The 16686-nt window shown below is 40.5% G+C and overlaps 1 protein-coding gene across 7 annotated transcripts in view; it reads left to right on the top strand.

Moving 5' to 3' along the window:
• The window catches only part of sox6 (SRY-box transcription factor 6), a 132938-nt gene that overhangs the window by 82881 nt on the left and 33371 nt on the right, over positions 1 to 16686 (top strand). For 6 of the 7 annotated variants that reach the window (XM_032522879.1, XM_032522897.1, XM_032522851.1 and 3 more), the window contains 2 exons: positions 10139 to 10262; positions 14435 to 14514. In XM_032522879.1, coding sequence (XP_032378770.1) covers positions 10139 to 10262; positions 14435 to 14514 — 204 coding nt within the window. The remainder of the gene's footprint in view (positions 1 to 10138; positions 10263 to 14434; positions 14515 to 16686) is intronic. The other variant, XM_032522889.1, reaches the window with a different exon arrangement.

Genomic DNA, 16686 nt, shown 5'->3' with positions numbered 1-16686 from the left:
CTCACAAGCCCCACACAGCCGGATGCTTCTGGTTTGCAGCAGAGACTGTTATCATTCCTATGCAGAGCTCTTTTTTTACTTTCCCTTGCTTGCTGCAGATGCGAAAAAATGCAAAAAATGTGACCACATAAAAAAAAAAAATATGATGGACAAAAGTTTAGGAGGCGGTATGTAGATGTGATTGACGATTGGATTTATTTAACGTGCGAAAAAGTTCTGACTCAGTGTGCAATGTCCTGTAGCTAAGTATTCAACTTTTCTATTTTTTTTTCTAGTGCTGAACAAATTGTTATCTAACCAGTTATCCTAGTATGAGCAAAAACAATTCTGTCTAATTGGTGTTTGACCTGTATGATAAATTAGCTTTTAGTAGTACTGGTCTCTAATCACTTCTTTATTATTATAAAAAGGAATATAGATGCTAGCCAATCTAATGCAGTAAATTAATGCACTGAGTTGCACTATTTGGTTACCAATTTAGAGAAGCAAAGACTCCTAAACTACACCATTATGGTAAATATTTTAAATCAATCAGATGAGTTTAAATAAACACAGGGCTGTATGGTAATTGCAAAAGATAAGAGCGCTAATTTGTGTATTCTCAGATGCTTTTGTTGTATCCCCGGCACAAAGGATTTTCTCTGTGTGAGACTCTTATTAATGCCGTGGCAAAAAAAGGCACAAAAATAGACATTGTTAAAGAGAATGTGTAAGTCCCCCAATTAGCGCAGCAAGATTGGAACTGTTAGCATGATTATAAGAGAATAATAAAGCAGGGAAATGATCATGTGTGTTTAAGTGCGCTGCTGTGTGCACACACGCATCCGTGTGGATGCCGCTCTGCCAGTGCTTTCCCTTGTGTTGAAGAGCTCTGTGTTAGCCTGCTTGTAGGATTATGTGGGGGCATTAACAGCCTAGTCAGACAGGCTTGGCTCTTGCCCAGGGAGGCTCAGTCCAGCATGTTCATCCTCCATTTAAGGAGACTGTTAGCTGATGAAGATGTGCACATGCAAAACTGAAGATAAAAGAAGGCAGTGACCCGACTCATTAGCCCCTTTGATTTAATATATTGACACTAGGATACAAATAATTTAATTTAGTGGACTCTATTGGCGGGGGGGGGGGGGTGGGGGGGGGTGGGGGGGGTGGGGGGGGGATCAATTTAATTAGTTATGAAATGTGACTTCTTGTCAGGAAGCAGAAGAAATGCTGACGTTAACAAAGTCATGTGCAATTTACACAATAAAGCCATCTCGGCCCTGTTAAAACTTAATGAAGCGCAAAAAGGTGTATTAGATACGACCTCAGCAGTGACAGTGTTGGTTTGCAAATTAAGCTAGGTGGATGAACAGTTGGTATGCAATGCTATGTGTCTGTTGAAACAAAGTCTTGCTTTAGGAACATAAACAGTAGATGCTGTTTGAATGTCTAGGGTCTGTGGGTTTTGTCCCATTAGCTCTGTCTCTTTTTTTTCCTATTGCTAACTAAGAGTAGATTGTGGAAAAACCCGATTTAAAAGTTATTGTGTCAGTGTAACAGTGTAATCGAGTGTAAATAAGTGTAACAACTGATCACTGGCTAAATTGAGTCTATTTTGATGCATATGAAACATATGCTTGCTTGTACCGTGTTTTTGCCAGTGAGGTAGAAAGTAGACAAACATGTAGATCCATTTTTTTTCTTGTAAATAACACAATAAAGCCATGCTTTTGTGTAATTGGGCTTTGTATTCAGACACCTCAGCAGTTTAAGCAGCGATAATTAAGAGGCTCCATCTGAGAGGTGCTACACAAACGGCTGTAATGTGTGAAATCACACCTGAGGGTCTACTTAAAATTAGTCACCTGAGGGGTTTGTAAAGCAGCCGTGGGACGGGTTAATTTATGACATAAACTTTCAGCCTTCTATCAGTTCTTACAAGTGACAAGAATAACTGACTGACAGAGGACAGAGGATTAGACTGACAGAGGATTAGCAGGCGTATGGGAATGTGAATTTGCCTTTTAAATTCATCATGGGGCTAAATGATCCTGATAACGGAACAACTTTTTTTTAATACAAATATGATGAATGAAGCAGTTTTATGTTGTGTCTAAATATCACAATAAAGCACCTGTTCAGAGCTCCACAAACCTTCCTTGGATCAAGGCAGAGCGCCTACACTTAACATTCATTGTACCCAGACCCTCATAAGGAAAATATCAGTTGAGGGAGAACACATCCTCCAGTGTGATGTTGATTTAGTTTCCTCTCCCTCTCTGCATGGACTGTGTTTTCTCTGCTAATGTTGTGCAAACTGTTTTGTCTTTGCGTTGGCTTTGCGTGGCCATCGTCCTCAGCAGTAGGCACACTCAACAGGGAGAAGGAGCTGAATTAATAGGCTCTACTGTGTACGGTTAGCCGGCAGGGAGAAAGGGGTGCGTGTTTTCTTAGGGCTTGGGTGGCAAAGCAAAGCATTCAGCCCATGGCCAACGCAAAAAATGAGCTTTTTGTTTTTGGGGCGGGGGAGAGTCCAAGCATTCCCCAATAGAACACAATGAATGAGCTATTTTGTCATGTAGTTTTTCATAAAAACAACTGTAGAGGTTTTGTTCATTTTTACACAGTTCTCCAAAATACCTTTTTTTTTTTCTTCTTCTTTTGAACATTTCCTTAATTTCATTGGTAATTTCTAAATACATCTGAACACCTTTTTTTAAACAAGTCATACTACCTCTCCTTTGATCTTTTACAAAAATCATGATTAGGCGATGATATCTGAGCATGTCTGAAAGTCTCAGTGCACTTGTGTCTCTAATAAAGGTGCCCCTCCTGACAGGCGTGCTCTGAATGGGCTTTGTTGTTATGTGTGGCCCCAGCAGCTGGGAGGTAATAGTCAAGACAGAGCCTCAGTCTATGGTTGGAGGATGGGACAGAGGGGAAACTCAGCCATAGTTTGGACAACATTCTTACACAAATTAGGGCTGGTCTTCTGTTTCACAGTCAGACAAAATCATTGTTCTCAAAAGTGCAAAAGAGGAGTGTTTCCCTTTTAAATTTTAAACGTTGAATGAAAGAATTAAACATGCTTTTGAAATATAACACAGGTAATGCCTAATCTAAAGGGAATCTAGAGGGAATATAATATATATTTCTTATTCTTTTATACAACACAAAACAGTTACCGGTGGTGGACAGACAAAGCATTTATTTATATTTGCTCCAAAGTGTTGAAGATGTGTTATTTCAAACCTTAACAACCACATTATTTAATAAGCTTCACAACTTAAATCCCTCTATTTTCCACTCCCCCTGTCCTGTTTGCTTCACATGGTTGTAGCTGGTTATCCGACTAGCCCGTGTCCAATGTTCTTTAGTACCTCACTCTCTCTCCTGCAATGAGGGTCCGAAGCATTTCACTTATTCCCATTTCAAAAAAACCCTGAGGATGTCCAGTATAGGCAGGAAAATGATGCTGGGCCCTAACCCAATTGTGCATTTGTTTATATCTGTTATCTTCTTTCCCGTCATTGCACATGCTGTTTGAGGAGTCTCCATGGATTTGGCCAGCTTATTGCGAACCTTAATATCATAGCCACACCTTGAAAAAAACATTTATTCATTCGTACTTCCATTTAAGGATGTATTTGCTGTTAAAAATAATCTGTATTTTAAGGGTAGTATTGTACTGTATTGTAATGCAGGATTGTGTTGCGGTGTGCACACAATTCCTGACAGATTTGTCAGCATGGAGGATGCATTTTAATTAACTCAATATAATAACTTTAGGTGTGTTCAGAATCGAGAGCTGTAGCATGAAAACTTGTTGGCCACTTAATAAGAAAAAGTTTTAAAAAGGAAGAACATACCTTACAGTAAGTCTTGACTTTGATGTGTATGTTCTACGCATATAAATCTATTTTTGAAGACAGATACATTTCAGTTAAAAATCAGCACAATTTACATTATGTACATAACATATACTAAACCTAGATGTATCACATTAGTTGTTTAGAAATGCATTTTTGCATCTTTGCTTTGTAATTTCTGTCCCAATGAATAACTTAAATGTCTTTGTACATGCACTGAGTTGTTATCTATGAATGTGTTTTACTTTCTTCGGTATGCCTAATTTTACCATTCTGCGTCATACTTTAATTTAAGCTTTTATTTTTATTCCTACAACTTTTAATACTGAAACTACATTATATTAGAACAGTCTACAAAATTCCTGCAAATGCCCGGCAGTGTGTTTAAGCAAACCGCAGCCTGCAATTTTATCCAGAATTGCAAAGAAGTCAGTAGGAACGATGAGATGGAGGAGGGCTGGAGTGGAGGGATTTGGGTTGGGGTGTGTTAGGCGGGTCAGAGGGTTGGACTACACTGCTTTCAAGCTCCCATCAACTTAATATAGACATATTGGAATGGCTGTTTTCCAAGAAGGCTTGTTTTACTGTGTAAGGAATTAGTGGAACAAGAAATCATCTATTGGTTATTCCCTCTGGATGGTCTGACCTCACTCAAGTGTTTGGATCCGCTGCACTTTATCCTGAACAGCACTCAGTGTAACACACACACAGCCATGACTGATGCACAGTGTTACACTCAAACCTGAGCAAACAGTGCCTGCGTGTCAGAGTTTGCGCTGTACCCCAACAATTCAGAGAAAATAACATGGGGCTTTATTTAGGTTTGTGCTTATACACTGTTGATTTTTGGCTTTAGCTGTCTATCTTTGACTTTGTAGTGAAGGGTGCTGTGCAACGATTTCAGGAAGGAAGTGAGGAGAAAGGTCAGAGACTTGACCAGGACAAGGGCCCTTTGTTAGTGACCTGAACCCCTCCAGTGTAGTTGCCCTCCCCATTCCGGCGTGCTTATTTTTCAGAGCAGAGCGGCAAGAATATTGTGCTTCAGTCTAGAGAGTGGTAATATGAAGACCTAAAGTCTGGAGCATCAAAGTCTGGTTCAAATCTATTGATCTATTTGTCTGATTACCATTAACTGCAGACAAATCCAAACACCATCACATCTCTGTTTGATCAATTTGTGTGCCTGCCATGGTCAGTGTACAGCAATAGTATAACCGGCTGATAAGTGACCTGTAGTAAAGGAGTAATATGTGCTTAAAAACCGTTCATTGTTTCATGGGGGAAAAATCCTGAAGCAACACAGAGTATTCAAGAGCCCAGAAGTGCTTCCACTGAGTGATTTTCCTCCTGGTTAGGCTCCAGTACAGTGTACACCCAGCGGGCTGTGTACACAGTGGCGGGTGTTAAACATATCCTGCTGTCTAGTGTCAGTTTTACTGTGTGTGCTGCTGTTGGGATGTAGCCAGACTTACCAGCTTCCTCAAGATCACTTTCCCTTCAAATGGATCACAAAAGGCGATTTCTACTCGGAGAGCGCTCGGTGTGCAGCTCAGCAGAGAGCAGTGTGTGTGGGGGGGACAAAGTGTGAACTATCAGTTCTTACAGCAACAGCTGGAGTCTATCCTCCGTGGGTGAAATTACAGAATCCCTCCTATAGAAAATGTGAAAGAGAAGGTTAGCGAGAGCTGCGGATCTGACAGCTACTAAAGTGCGGAAATAATTTTATTAAAATGAGATGTCAGTGAAACGCGAGTCCTCTTCTAAATGATTACTGGTGATTGTGATCTTTTCTTAATGGGAAAGGGGCTTATTATAATCTAAATGATTGTACAGAATTAAGAACATCATCACCACAAGCTCCTCAGAATTTTTGGCTGCTTGGGGTTGTATTGTTGTCAGTATTTTCATAAAATATTTGAAGGGGTTTTACTTTTAACAAGTCTAATCGAGGCAAATGGATGCAGATTATATCCAAGATAAGCATATGTGTGAGAGGTGTGTTAAAAGGTGTCAAGTAGCAATTAATCAGGATGTTAGACCCAGGATCTCACAGGTCCTTTCAAGCTAATAACCATGAAACGGTGAGAATGAGGTAGGGTTTGTCTTATTTTTTTGCCCTTTTTTGTCTTTTAATCTGGTTAATACTGACTGCTTCTGGCAGTAAAAACAAAAACTCTCCCAGTTCCCTTCGCATAGCACATTGTGGTGCATAGCGAGGAGCAAACTTGAGTGTGGATCAGTGCATGGAAGTGTAAGGGGGTTCAGAGGGAAAGCCAGCAGGGGGTTTTCAGGCCTCCTGGGTGCTTTGTAGAAGCTATAACAGACAGTGAGGAACATGGGTGTTGACAGGGGCCAGAGTCAGTGCTGTAATGCTCTGTACATCTCCATTAGCACTCAGTGTTTTGGAGCTGCTTGTTCGTGGGTTGTAGGTGGATGCTTCCACATTTTTAAAAACACTACCCTTCACTTTTTTCATTGGCACAAATACTTTACAGCAATACATGAGCTTCATACAGGTCTGTAGAAATGTTGCAGAATGTTTTTTTAATCACACAGCTTGCCAAAAAATAATCATAAAGTCCAATTTGATAAAATATGCTATTTGCATTTCACCATGAGTACGCCTTATAGGAATAAATAAATCTAGTTGTAGCAAAAGCACATCATTTAATGGGTTAATGCAGTATTGAAGCTGAATATGTGTGTGTGTGTGTGTGTGTGTGCAAACTGCATATGTTTTAAGTAGAAATAAAGGGAGCTCTTTAAGGTCTACCCCGTCTTTTACACCTTGTGTGTTTACACATCCGAGATGAGAGTCTGGTCTGAGCTGTCTGACTCTTTATTGTATTTTCCTCTGCAGTCTAACCCAAGGATGGATTGCTGTTGTGAACCCTTGTACAGTCAGCTAAGCTACTGCAAGTTCTTTCTTGAACTTGGTTATTTTAACACTTTAAGTTTTATTTTCTGAAATAAACAATTAGTTAAATAAAATCAATAACACAATAACACAAAACTAAAAGAGTTCATATCTGGCAAAAGAACTACAATAGAACAAAGGTGGGACTGAACTATATATTAAAATAATAAGTAAATGATCTTGTAATTGTTCTTGTTAAAAAAAAGACTAAAATAAACTGAATTAGCTCTTCCATAATGAGATTTTTTGCATCCTACTCGCAGTAGAACTGCAAGTTGGTTCTATTTATCAAACACCAGCATCTCCTTCAGAGGGAAACAGATTGCGTGCTGGCCTGATACAGACTTCATCAGGTCATCTGAATTGATGATACATGTTGCAAGGCGGCTGAGTTCCCCCAGAAACCTCTGTTGGAGTGCTTGCTGGCAGAGACGGGGGCCTCAGCCAAGTCTGTCTGACTGATCACTACAGATGCTCCGCTTCAAGTATTCTGAGTCAGGTCCTTAGTGCTGGGTCTTAAGGGACAAACAATAGCACCTGTTCCTCATAAGATAGCCCATTCATGTATCTTTAATGAAGCCTGGGGGCAGATGGTGTGAAATGACATTATCCAGTACTTAGCAGTGCTAAAACAAAGGAAGAGCAGTGCCAGCACAACAATGCCGCTGTATTTACGAGGAGAAGGGAGGACGTTGCCCAAGTGCCCCGCTCACATCTGCTCCACTTCCTTCTCAGACTCCTCAAGATCATATTGGCAATAGAAATATCCTGGGCACTCAGCCCACACATAGATGAACTTGAGGGCAACTCTCAAAGGGGGGGGGGGGTTCTAGTAACAGAGGGAGAGGGAAAGCTACACAATTTCTTTCTGTCTCTTTTTAAAATATACTTTTTTTCTTTTTTTACTTTAACAGTAAAAAAATGTGAAAATGTTAAATCTGCTCAGCCTGTGCCAGCTGTTAATTGACAGCTCAACTAACCTACACTATTTGTTGCCACCTTGCAGCTCCTCAGAATTTGATTTGCCTTTCTCTGACATTAGTTGCCGTAAATTAAACTTTAATGCGTGGAGCTCATTACTGAAAATCACAGCTATTCAAACTCAATGCATTTATTTCCCCTTCAACGCACATTCACACTCTGTCTTGCCTCGGTGAATCTTGTATATTCTGCTCCATATTTTAAAATAATAACAGTAATAAAAGCTGATATCCTAAATGAAATGATATCATTTACATTTACTGCTGGAGAAAAATTCATCCAAGTATCTGATGCCTTTTGCTGGCTGTCTCTATACTGTGTATAATCTGTACACATCTGATTCAGTTCTATATAAATTAATGCAGTCACATTTTGATTTTTCCAAAATAATTAAAATCCAATAAATTATGCGATTGGGTGAATGAAACAAAATATTGTTTCCTCTCGTGAAGCAGCTGGTTGTGGATCAGTTTGTTTTGTTGGTATGATTTAAAAAAAAAAAGGATCAGAATTGTGTTACGATTGTCTTTATTACATTAGACCAACACACTGTATGGTTGCACATGTACAGCAGTCTCACAAAAAAAGTTTTCACTCAGGAGAGTGTTTGGAAAAATATCTGTCGGTCAATAATTTTGTTTAGAAAAAAAAAGAGTAACTTTTTTTTTTTTACTGCTGAGGAATGTTAGTTAATTCATGAAAGTGTATAAACTGCCATACAACACACTTGTAACATACTTGGAGGGATGTGGACTTGAGGGAGCCCTTTTCTGCCCTGTGACTACCGCACATTCAGCAACAGACTCCATCTGGTTTTCCAGTCCAAATACACAGACAGAGAAAAGCTGTGTTCCCCAGTGTCCACCCGCCTGTCACTGGCCCTACCTCATGTTGTGACATTAATTATTGTGTTTTTCCATATGTTCCATACATGCAAAGCCAAGATTCATCTTTCATCCATTCATCCAGCCTGGAAACTTGGAACACAAATCCCTATAAAGCAATGTTTTATTTAAGGTCATTTGTCGCAGTCTCCTTGGCCATTTATTTTTCTTCAGCAACAGCACATTTTACAGAATTACTTTTGGAAGAATGACATACTTATCTATTCTTCTATAATGCACTTTCTGCACTTGCACTTCTGTAAAAGCTCAGTAGGCATAAAATGGTTCTATTTATTTAGTTTTCAGTCTAGCTCTGCACCTCTGAACAGATCAATAAAGTAGTTTTAAGTAGGTTTAGCGTGCTAGCTGTGAGAGAAACTGGGTGCGACTACACCGGTGAAGGGTCTATAGGGGGAGCAGCACGGGCTGAAAAACTGGAGATCATAGCAGATCTCAGCCAGAACATGGGGGGGGAAAGTCATTGCTCAGAGCAGGTTGATTTCATGCCTCAATGCAGCAGCAGTAATTGCACCCAGACCCGTTTTATTGCAAGTTGATTTTAAGGAGGGATGAATGGAGAAACATTCTGTAAAGTGTTTATTTTGGGGGATGACCTTTATTAACCCATTTTCCAGGCAGGTTCCCCTGAGGTGGCCTGGCTCAGTGTTAGATTAACTCTTGCAGGTCCATGGTAGCCGGGCTGCTCCCCATCATAGAGTTTCAGGAAGCAGAGAATGACAGTAAGATTGGACCTAGCAACATGTGTGGAAAACCCCCACACATACCACTTTTTGAGACATAAGCTACTCACACACCCTTGACACACACACATGCGGGGAGTTTGGGTTGATATTCCCAGTAGGCGATTCAGCAACAGACTACTTGGTGAAGGTTAATATATGAGTGGAACAGATAGTCAGGAGAATGACATTAAAATGAAATACTGCAAGCGACAAGCCCTTCTCTAATGCCTGCTATTTTTCCTCTGCTGGAAACAGTTAGTAGTAAATGTCTGGATTGTCTTAAGGCTTTTATCATCTGAATAAATAATCATCCAAGATAATGTGAGTTGTTGATCTTGCTTTGAGGTGAGGGTCTTCTGTGTAATACACTTAACAGTTCTCTTGCTAACATGTTTCTACTGAGCAGCAAGGGTGTCCGTGAATGCTTCTTTCAGCATGTACAGTGCTTTTCTACAGAAGTCGTACGGACCTACTAACCCTCTCTGCTCTCTGTCCTGTATGTCACTTTCTCTAACTCATACTGGAACAATGTACGTATATGGGGGCCTTTGATGTACCGAGGTGAAATATTGGTTTGGATTAAGAGCAGGCGTAGCTCAGCCAGGTATTGTGTGAGCACACGAGAGCCGTCAGTGCCGCAGAGCCCCCTGTCAGCACATGTTAGCAAGAACTGTGATCTGGCCTCCCCCCTGAGTGGGCTCTGTGTTTCTGTATACCATGCCTGTGCTTAGGCCTCTCTCTGATCTCTGCTCCCTATCTGTTCAGCAGGTCCAGGGTCACATGCCTCCGCTCATGATCCCCATTTTTCCACACGACCAACGCACTCTGGCAGCAGCGGCAGCCGCCCAACAAGGATTTCTCTTCCCTCCAGGAATGTCTTATAAGCCAGGTATGCTTGCAAAATAAGTCTTCATTTTGCCCTTCCCCCCAGTGGCGTAGACAGAAATAGTATTTTGGGCAGGGCAGTACAAAAGTGAGTGGGTCATTTTCAAAAAGACGTAGAATTAGCAAAAAGAACAAACAGCAACAATTTTACCTTCCACCATATACTGCATTACAACGGTAATAGCAATACTGTCTACAACATGCTCAACCAACAAAGCTTAGTCTAAAAAGTTTGTACACAACAATATAGACAAAAGGCAATTACATACTACATGACAACGATCAAATAGCCTACATCAGACAGAAATTGCACATGGAACATATCAATTCATAACAGCACTATTGCTTCAGGACTATCATGAGCAGCAAGTGCGCCACCAGCAGTAAAAGAAAATCAAAGAATAAAAAACTTCCAGCCGAGCATTGTTTAAATTATGAAAGATATAATGAAAAGTGTCCAGCAAGGCACCAAATCTTGGACAGTGTATCGAGTCCACAGCAGTTACAGGATCAAAGAAAAAAAACTGTAAAAACTACGTCACTCACAGATGACGTATCTTCTTATTTAATGTGGGCAAAACACAAAAGTGTTTCAGCTAAAAGCCATCATCAGTGTTTACAATTTCTTACTAAATAGGAAGGTTACTAAGTTACCTAAATAATAGCATGAAACCCGTTTTATTTATGTAATCGTTTTTCATATTTCCACTGTTAGAGATCCAATAACTCAAGAGATGAACCCTGCATGAAACACCTTCCTATAGTTATGTGCATAAAAAGCAACTGGCCTCTTACAATTTCACACAAGTATGTCTTTTGACAGTGAAATTAAGCATTTAAAAGAGAGTAATAAGGTTGATAGCATGTGGATGGTGTAAGGAACAGGTTTTGTGTGCATGTATAACTGTTTTTATTGCCTGTAACAGCATGCCTCTTTCTCTCCCTTTGTCTCTTTAATTGAGTAAAAGAGAAGCCTTCAAAACAAGGAAAAGATTGCTGCAACATGTTGACTGATACCCTGCCAAAGCAGTAACCTCGTACACCATTATATCCTTGTGAAAATTGAAGATGTGCCACCACATCACACATGCTACTCTACTTATGTTAAATATATAACAAAATATCCACGGTCTAAATTGCTCCTTTATTCTTAGTCTGAGCTTTACCCCTAGCATGGCTTGCTCTGTCCCGGAGCCTAGGCCTTCTTAGAGGTGTCTATAAGTTATTTAATCAAATTAAACTGAATTTGTACATTTAAAAACATTTTTTTCTATTTTCACTCCTAAAATACAAATAGGAGACAGTGTTGTGTTGATGAAAACCTCATTGTTTAAGAGAAAAGGATTTATGAGTCAGCTTGAAAATGGAAAGTCCTCTTGTCTGTTATAAAATAGTACCAGTACAAGGAAGATGACTGAAAACAGAAAAAGAAGCATTGGGCAGTCAGCATGTTTGCAGCAGCAAAAGACATTAAAAGGTGTGGTAGTGCAGTTAATGAATTAACTATAAAACCACAGGATGAAAAAGAAAGTCAGCTATTTTGGAACTATGGAGCCATGACAGCTTAAACAAAGTGCCTGAGGGGAAGTCTTTTACCAGTGTGCTTTCTGCAATAGGTTTGACACGGAAAATGTTTTAGTTCAAATAACAGGCGCTATTATAGAATCATGGTCAGGGGTCGCCGTGTATATAGTTCCTGCATAATTCATGAGTTCATGAAGAAAAAGCAAAGGGGGTCTGAAAATGACTTGTGTAGCCATGAGAGGTATTTCAAAACCTCTATTATTTCTCCCCTTCCAACACAATATATCCAGAGAGTACAATGTTATCACCACCACCTGCAGGGTATACAGGATGCTGCCGTGTCCTTTCTCCATGAAGTGAGTGGCCAAGCATTCACTTCCAAGACTAAGACACACTAATCTGATGTTATCATTATAAGAAAGCTCCCAGGGACCACTGCTTATGACCCCTAGCCCTGTGGTGCTCACATGGCAACAGAGTCATTCTGGCACCGTAGTGGCAAGTCATCACCCCATCCACTGGCTGTGCTCAATGGCCTGGTATTGCATGGTAGACAAGCACAGTCATAGAAACATCAACTCATCTTTTAAACAAATAGACGTCCTTGTCTGTTTGCACAGTGTACACAGACGTGGCAGCATTCAGCCTGATGTGCCTCTAATGGACCTGCAGAATGACCCCGTAGTCTTTGGGTTCCACTGCCAGTCTTTGTCATACACATCCTGCTGAAATTTCCGCTGTTTTATTTTAAATCTTGTATTTTTCCCAAATTGTAGTTGTCTTTTTTCTTGATTTAATGTACCTTAAAAAAATTTAATCAAGTTTGGTAATTTAAGTTTTTTATTTTTTACTCTATGGCCTCATAAGATACGTAAGTATACAAACTCAACAATATAAAATGATGTACATGTATTTTTATTATCATGTAAGCCTGTTTCTCTGCGAACAGCTTTGGTACTTCAATACAATTTTAAAGCCAGAGAAAAGTTTGAGGGTTGTCGTCATTTACTCCATTCATCATCATTTGATCTGGTCTAAGAAAGGTCTCTGCTACGTCTGTCAACCCTCAGCAGATCTATTACTTATATTTCATGGCTCGGCATGAGCAGGGAAATATAGCCTGTTGTGACCATGCATCACCCCAGCCCCACCCTTACCACCCAGAGCCCAGGCTCTGGGCATGGGATCAGCCATGGCCAGTTAAATAAATAAAAAAACACAGTTTTAAATGTGACTCCCTTTTACCAGTGACGTTAAAATGGCACAGCGCCCATTCAACTGGAGTCTGGTAACTCGGCTGTGTGCACCCAAGACCCAGACATTGGAGCCCGAGACCCCCCAGCAGTGGTGGTGTGCTCACTTAGCACATGACCCTCCCCAGGTTTCACATGACATCTTAAGACATCCAGCCATTTATTATTCCCAATCCTACGTCACACAGCACAGAGAGAGAGAGAGAGAGAGAGAGAGAGAGCGCAAGCAATACCAAAAAAAAAGAGGTGGCGAAATAACCACAGTGCACACTAGCACATCCAACCATGCACTATTTGAAACCACTTCTGCTGTGTGATTTTATTTTCTACTAAATGGGGATTGAATTTCCATGGCTTGTATCACATTGTGCTGTGCTGTACAAGATTGCAAAGTGAAGCGAGCGGCGGAGGGCAAAGTGAAAGAGAAGGTATATACATTTACCTTGTCTGTGGCTTAATGGCTCCATATGTTTGTGAGAAGAAGTGATAGGCAGAAGTGGGGTCTGAGTGAAAGGCCAACTACCCCTCCCCATTCCCACTGTGCACCCCACCTCCCCTCTTCCAGACACATGCTTCAAACCAACCTCCCCCCTATTAACGCTGCGCTGCCCTGTCTCACTGGGGCTGTTCTGTCCGTCTCAACACACTAGGTTGAGTGTGTGAAAGCGTTTGGTACTCAGTTATACACCCCCATGGATATCACTCATACAGCAGCCGTTTTTATATCCCTGTCTGACAAACGTGCTGATGGCGGGCCAATGGTAGTGAATAGTAATGAATTGTGCTGCTGTTAGAACACCCGTTCTTCCTTTCTTGATCACAGTGATATAGCGAGATAAGAATGTGTGTTTTTTTTAACCTTGTTATTGTGACTACACACTTGTTAGAACCAGTTCACATTCAAATGCTTTCACTGTGCTGCCAAAGCTATCACTCAGAAACAAACAATGTAATGTTGAACAATAGCCAGACAAGTCTACAGCTGTATGAAGGGCCTGAGAGAACATGCTGGTTCTTTTACATAATTGCTAAATGAATACCGGAGGAGAGATTTAACATTTATTGTGAACACAAACAAACACACACATACACACACACACACTACAAGAACTTCCAACTTGTTAAACTATGTAATAGTTATAGGAGGAGTACTGTGCAGGTGGAGGAAGGAGGGAATGGTGTGGAATGTTTTTAAGTAATCCTGCTCCAGTCAAACCAGCTCACCCTTTTGTTAATGCAGATGTTTGGGCTTGAAGCCGAGGGCTCATTGCAATGTGCCACATCGCTGTGGCAAAGTAGTGAAGGGCCCAGGATCCGTGTTGGCACTTGCCTGGTCGCTGTGGGCCGGCTCATTGTCTGAACCTGTATGCATTGTTGTCTCTCTCTCCCTCTCTGACAGGTGATAACTACCCGGTGCAGTTCATTCCATCCACAATGGCAGCTGCAGCAGCGTCAGGACTCAGCCCCCTCCAGCTTCAGGTATGTATAGTACTATGACAAAGAATGCTAGGGACGCCCGCCAAGCCCCGGGTAAAAAGGATGGCTAAGCAGCTGTACGCTAAGTAATGAGCTGCACACTAAATAATCCTGGAGCCCCCCAGCTCACACACGCTTATCACCTTACATATGTAATTTATCCTGTTTTATAGAGGATTTATCCCCACTAGCTCTGCCAGACAGAGGAGTTAGGAAGATAATAGTTATTAGAGGGAATGAGAATCACTTTGGTTGCCTTAATCACCAGCCAGTGAATTTATCAGAAGACAATTGACTGTGTAAGCAAAGAATCTCCTTCTTATTGCTTTTATCTAGTAGAACCGCTGTAATATTTATTTTATCTCTGTGAGGAAGACAAATGAGAAGAAAAAATAGACAAAAACATCTGAGTAATTGTAATATTTACTCTTGGCATGTTATACAAAGTGAGGCTGAGTAGGGGTTTTGAGTCACATAAAACGTTGGGATAGGCTCCAAGTCCTACAAGCCCCTCCAGGACTTTTCTCACACAGCAAAAAAGCTGAACCCAGGTCAGGGCTTAACCTGAGGCCATAATGGTTAATACAGATAAGTGTCTTCATGCCATAATTTAAGTTGTTACTATCAAAAATACTACTGTTTTTACTGACTTTTATTTAAAAAAAACAACACAAGTAGCAACAGGAAGCTGAATAACAACCATATTTATTCAGCTGCACTGTTGCTTGTTTCTTCTCTAATTATCAGTTTCCTTTGCAGTTCTCAGTACTTGTAGAGCGTAAGATTATTTGAAATTATCAATTGGTTCTTTGCAAACCAAAGAAGGAAACAAAGCATTAAAAAGCATCTATTCTTGCATATGGTTAAGTAGCCACTGCTGCTTCGTCAACAACACGGGAAAATTATTGAAAGCTGCAACATGCGATGCTCAAAAGCAGAAAGAAGTATGTCAAGCTCAAACAAGATGGCTTAAGACTGAGGTGGGAAAACTCTTTGCACACTGATACATGTGGCATTTGTCCTTTTGAGGCTTCTACTGTCAGTGTTAACGAGCCTTGGCAAGTTCTAACAATGCATGCAGCTGGCTCTGAAGAGCTGTGCATCATTATGCAGCCACGAGAAGAGCTATTGAAAATATGTGAGGTGTTCAATGAGTCTGCTTATGTTTAAAGACATGTGTCAGTGAGAGTGAAATATGGAGGGTGCGTAACTGAATATGTTTCTGGAGAGTATATGGGTCGCTTAGTTGTTGTGTATCACGGAAAAGTCCATTGGAAAAGAGTGGTAGTTTAGACATGCATGCAGAGTCTATTTATAATTGTGTATGAGGTCAGATGAGACAGTCATATATCTGAAGGTTGGGGTGAGGAGGGGAGACGGGTCTAGAGTGATTAATTCTGATTATGTATCTAACCCTGGGAATGGGCAAAAACAGTGCCTCCAAGACCATGACTTGGCTGACCTTTACAGAACACAGTAAACAAAAAGAGGTGCATTTTCCATTAATTGAAGTCTGTCAGCCTGTCACATATTCCGCCTGATGGCTGCTATTTACCCTGCATAGAGGCTCTCCTTAAAACAGCAAGGCAAGTCAAACATGCCCTTTTCTACATAGCTGGGATCAACAAACCATGTGACTGCCACCACTTCCTCTACAAAGCACTGGGAGCCTCCTATGATTAAAAACATGATATCAAGGCAGACATGAAATTAAGTTAGATTTGTCTTCTCCCTTTTAAAGCAATAATAGCACCAGCACTTCTTCTTCAAAATTAAACTATTGGAAAGTATACTCCAATACGTATGTGTGTGTCTGTATGTGTTTGATAGAGAGGACTTATGAGTACAAAGGAAGCAGAAACAAATGTCCTTGTCATTAATGACAAAATCACAAGAAGAGAAACAACACAATAATAAAGAGAAACTGATCTAGATGTCTTAGGGCTCCTGGAGTAAAACAAAATGGGAAAGCTACTTCAAAATTAACACATTATGTCCAGTGTTGTACTGATGCAACTTGTAATTTAAATGCCACCGGTAAGATTATTTGGAACAAAAATAAAATATAAGATGATTGAAGCCACCCCCGCTAAGTACTTATCGTACTACTGAGTTTATTCTGCATGCATCATCAAGCACAGCACTAACCCTTTAAACTGTCCTGAACTTTCCTAG

The sequence above is a fragment of the Etheostoma spectabile genome, chromosome 1, assembly GCF_008692095.1.
Source record: "Etheostoma spectabile isolate EspeVRDwgs_2016 chromosome 1, UIUC_Espe_1.0, whole genome shotgun sequence".
In the NCBI taxonomy this organism is placed as follows: domain Eukaryota; kingdom Metazoa; phylum Chordata; class Actinopteri; order Perciformes; family Percidae; genus Etheostoma; species Etheostoma spectabile.
The sequence above is the reverse complement of the archived record's forward strand: the minus strand, read 5'-3'. Positions and strand labels throughout refer to the sequence as shown.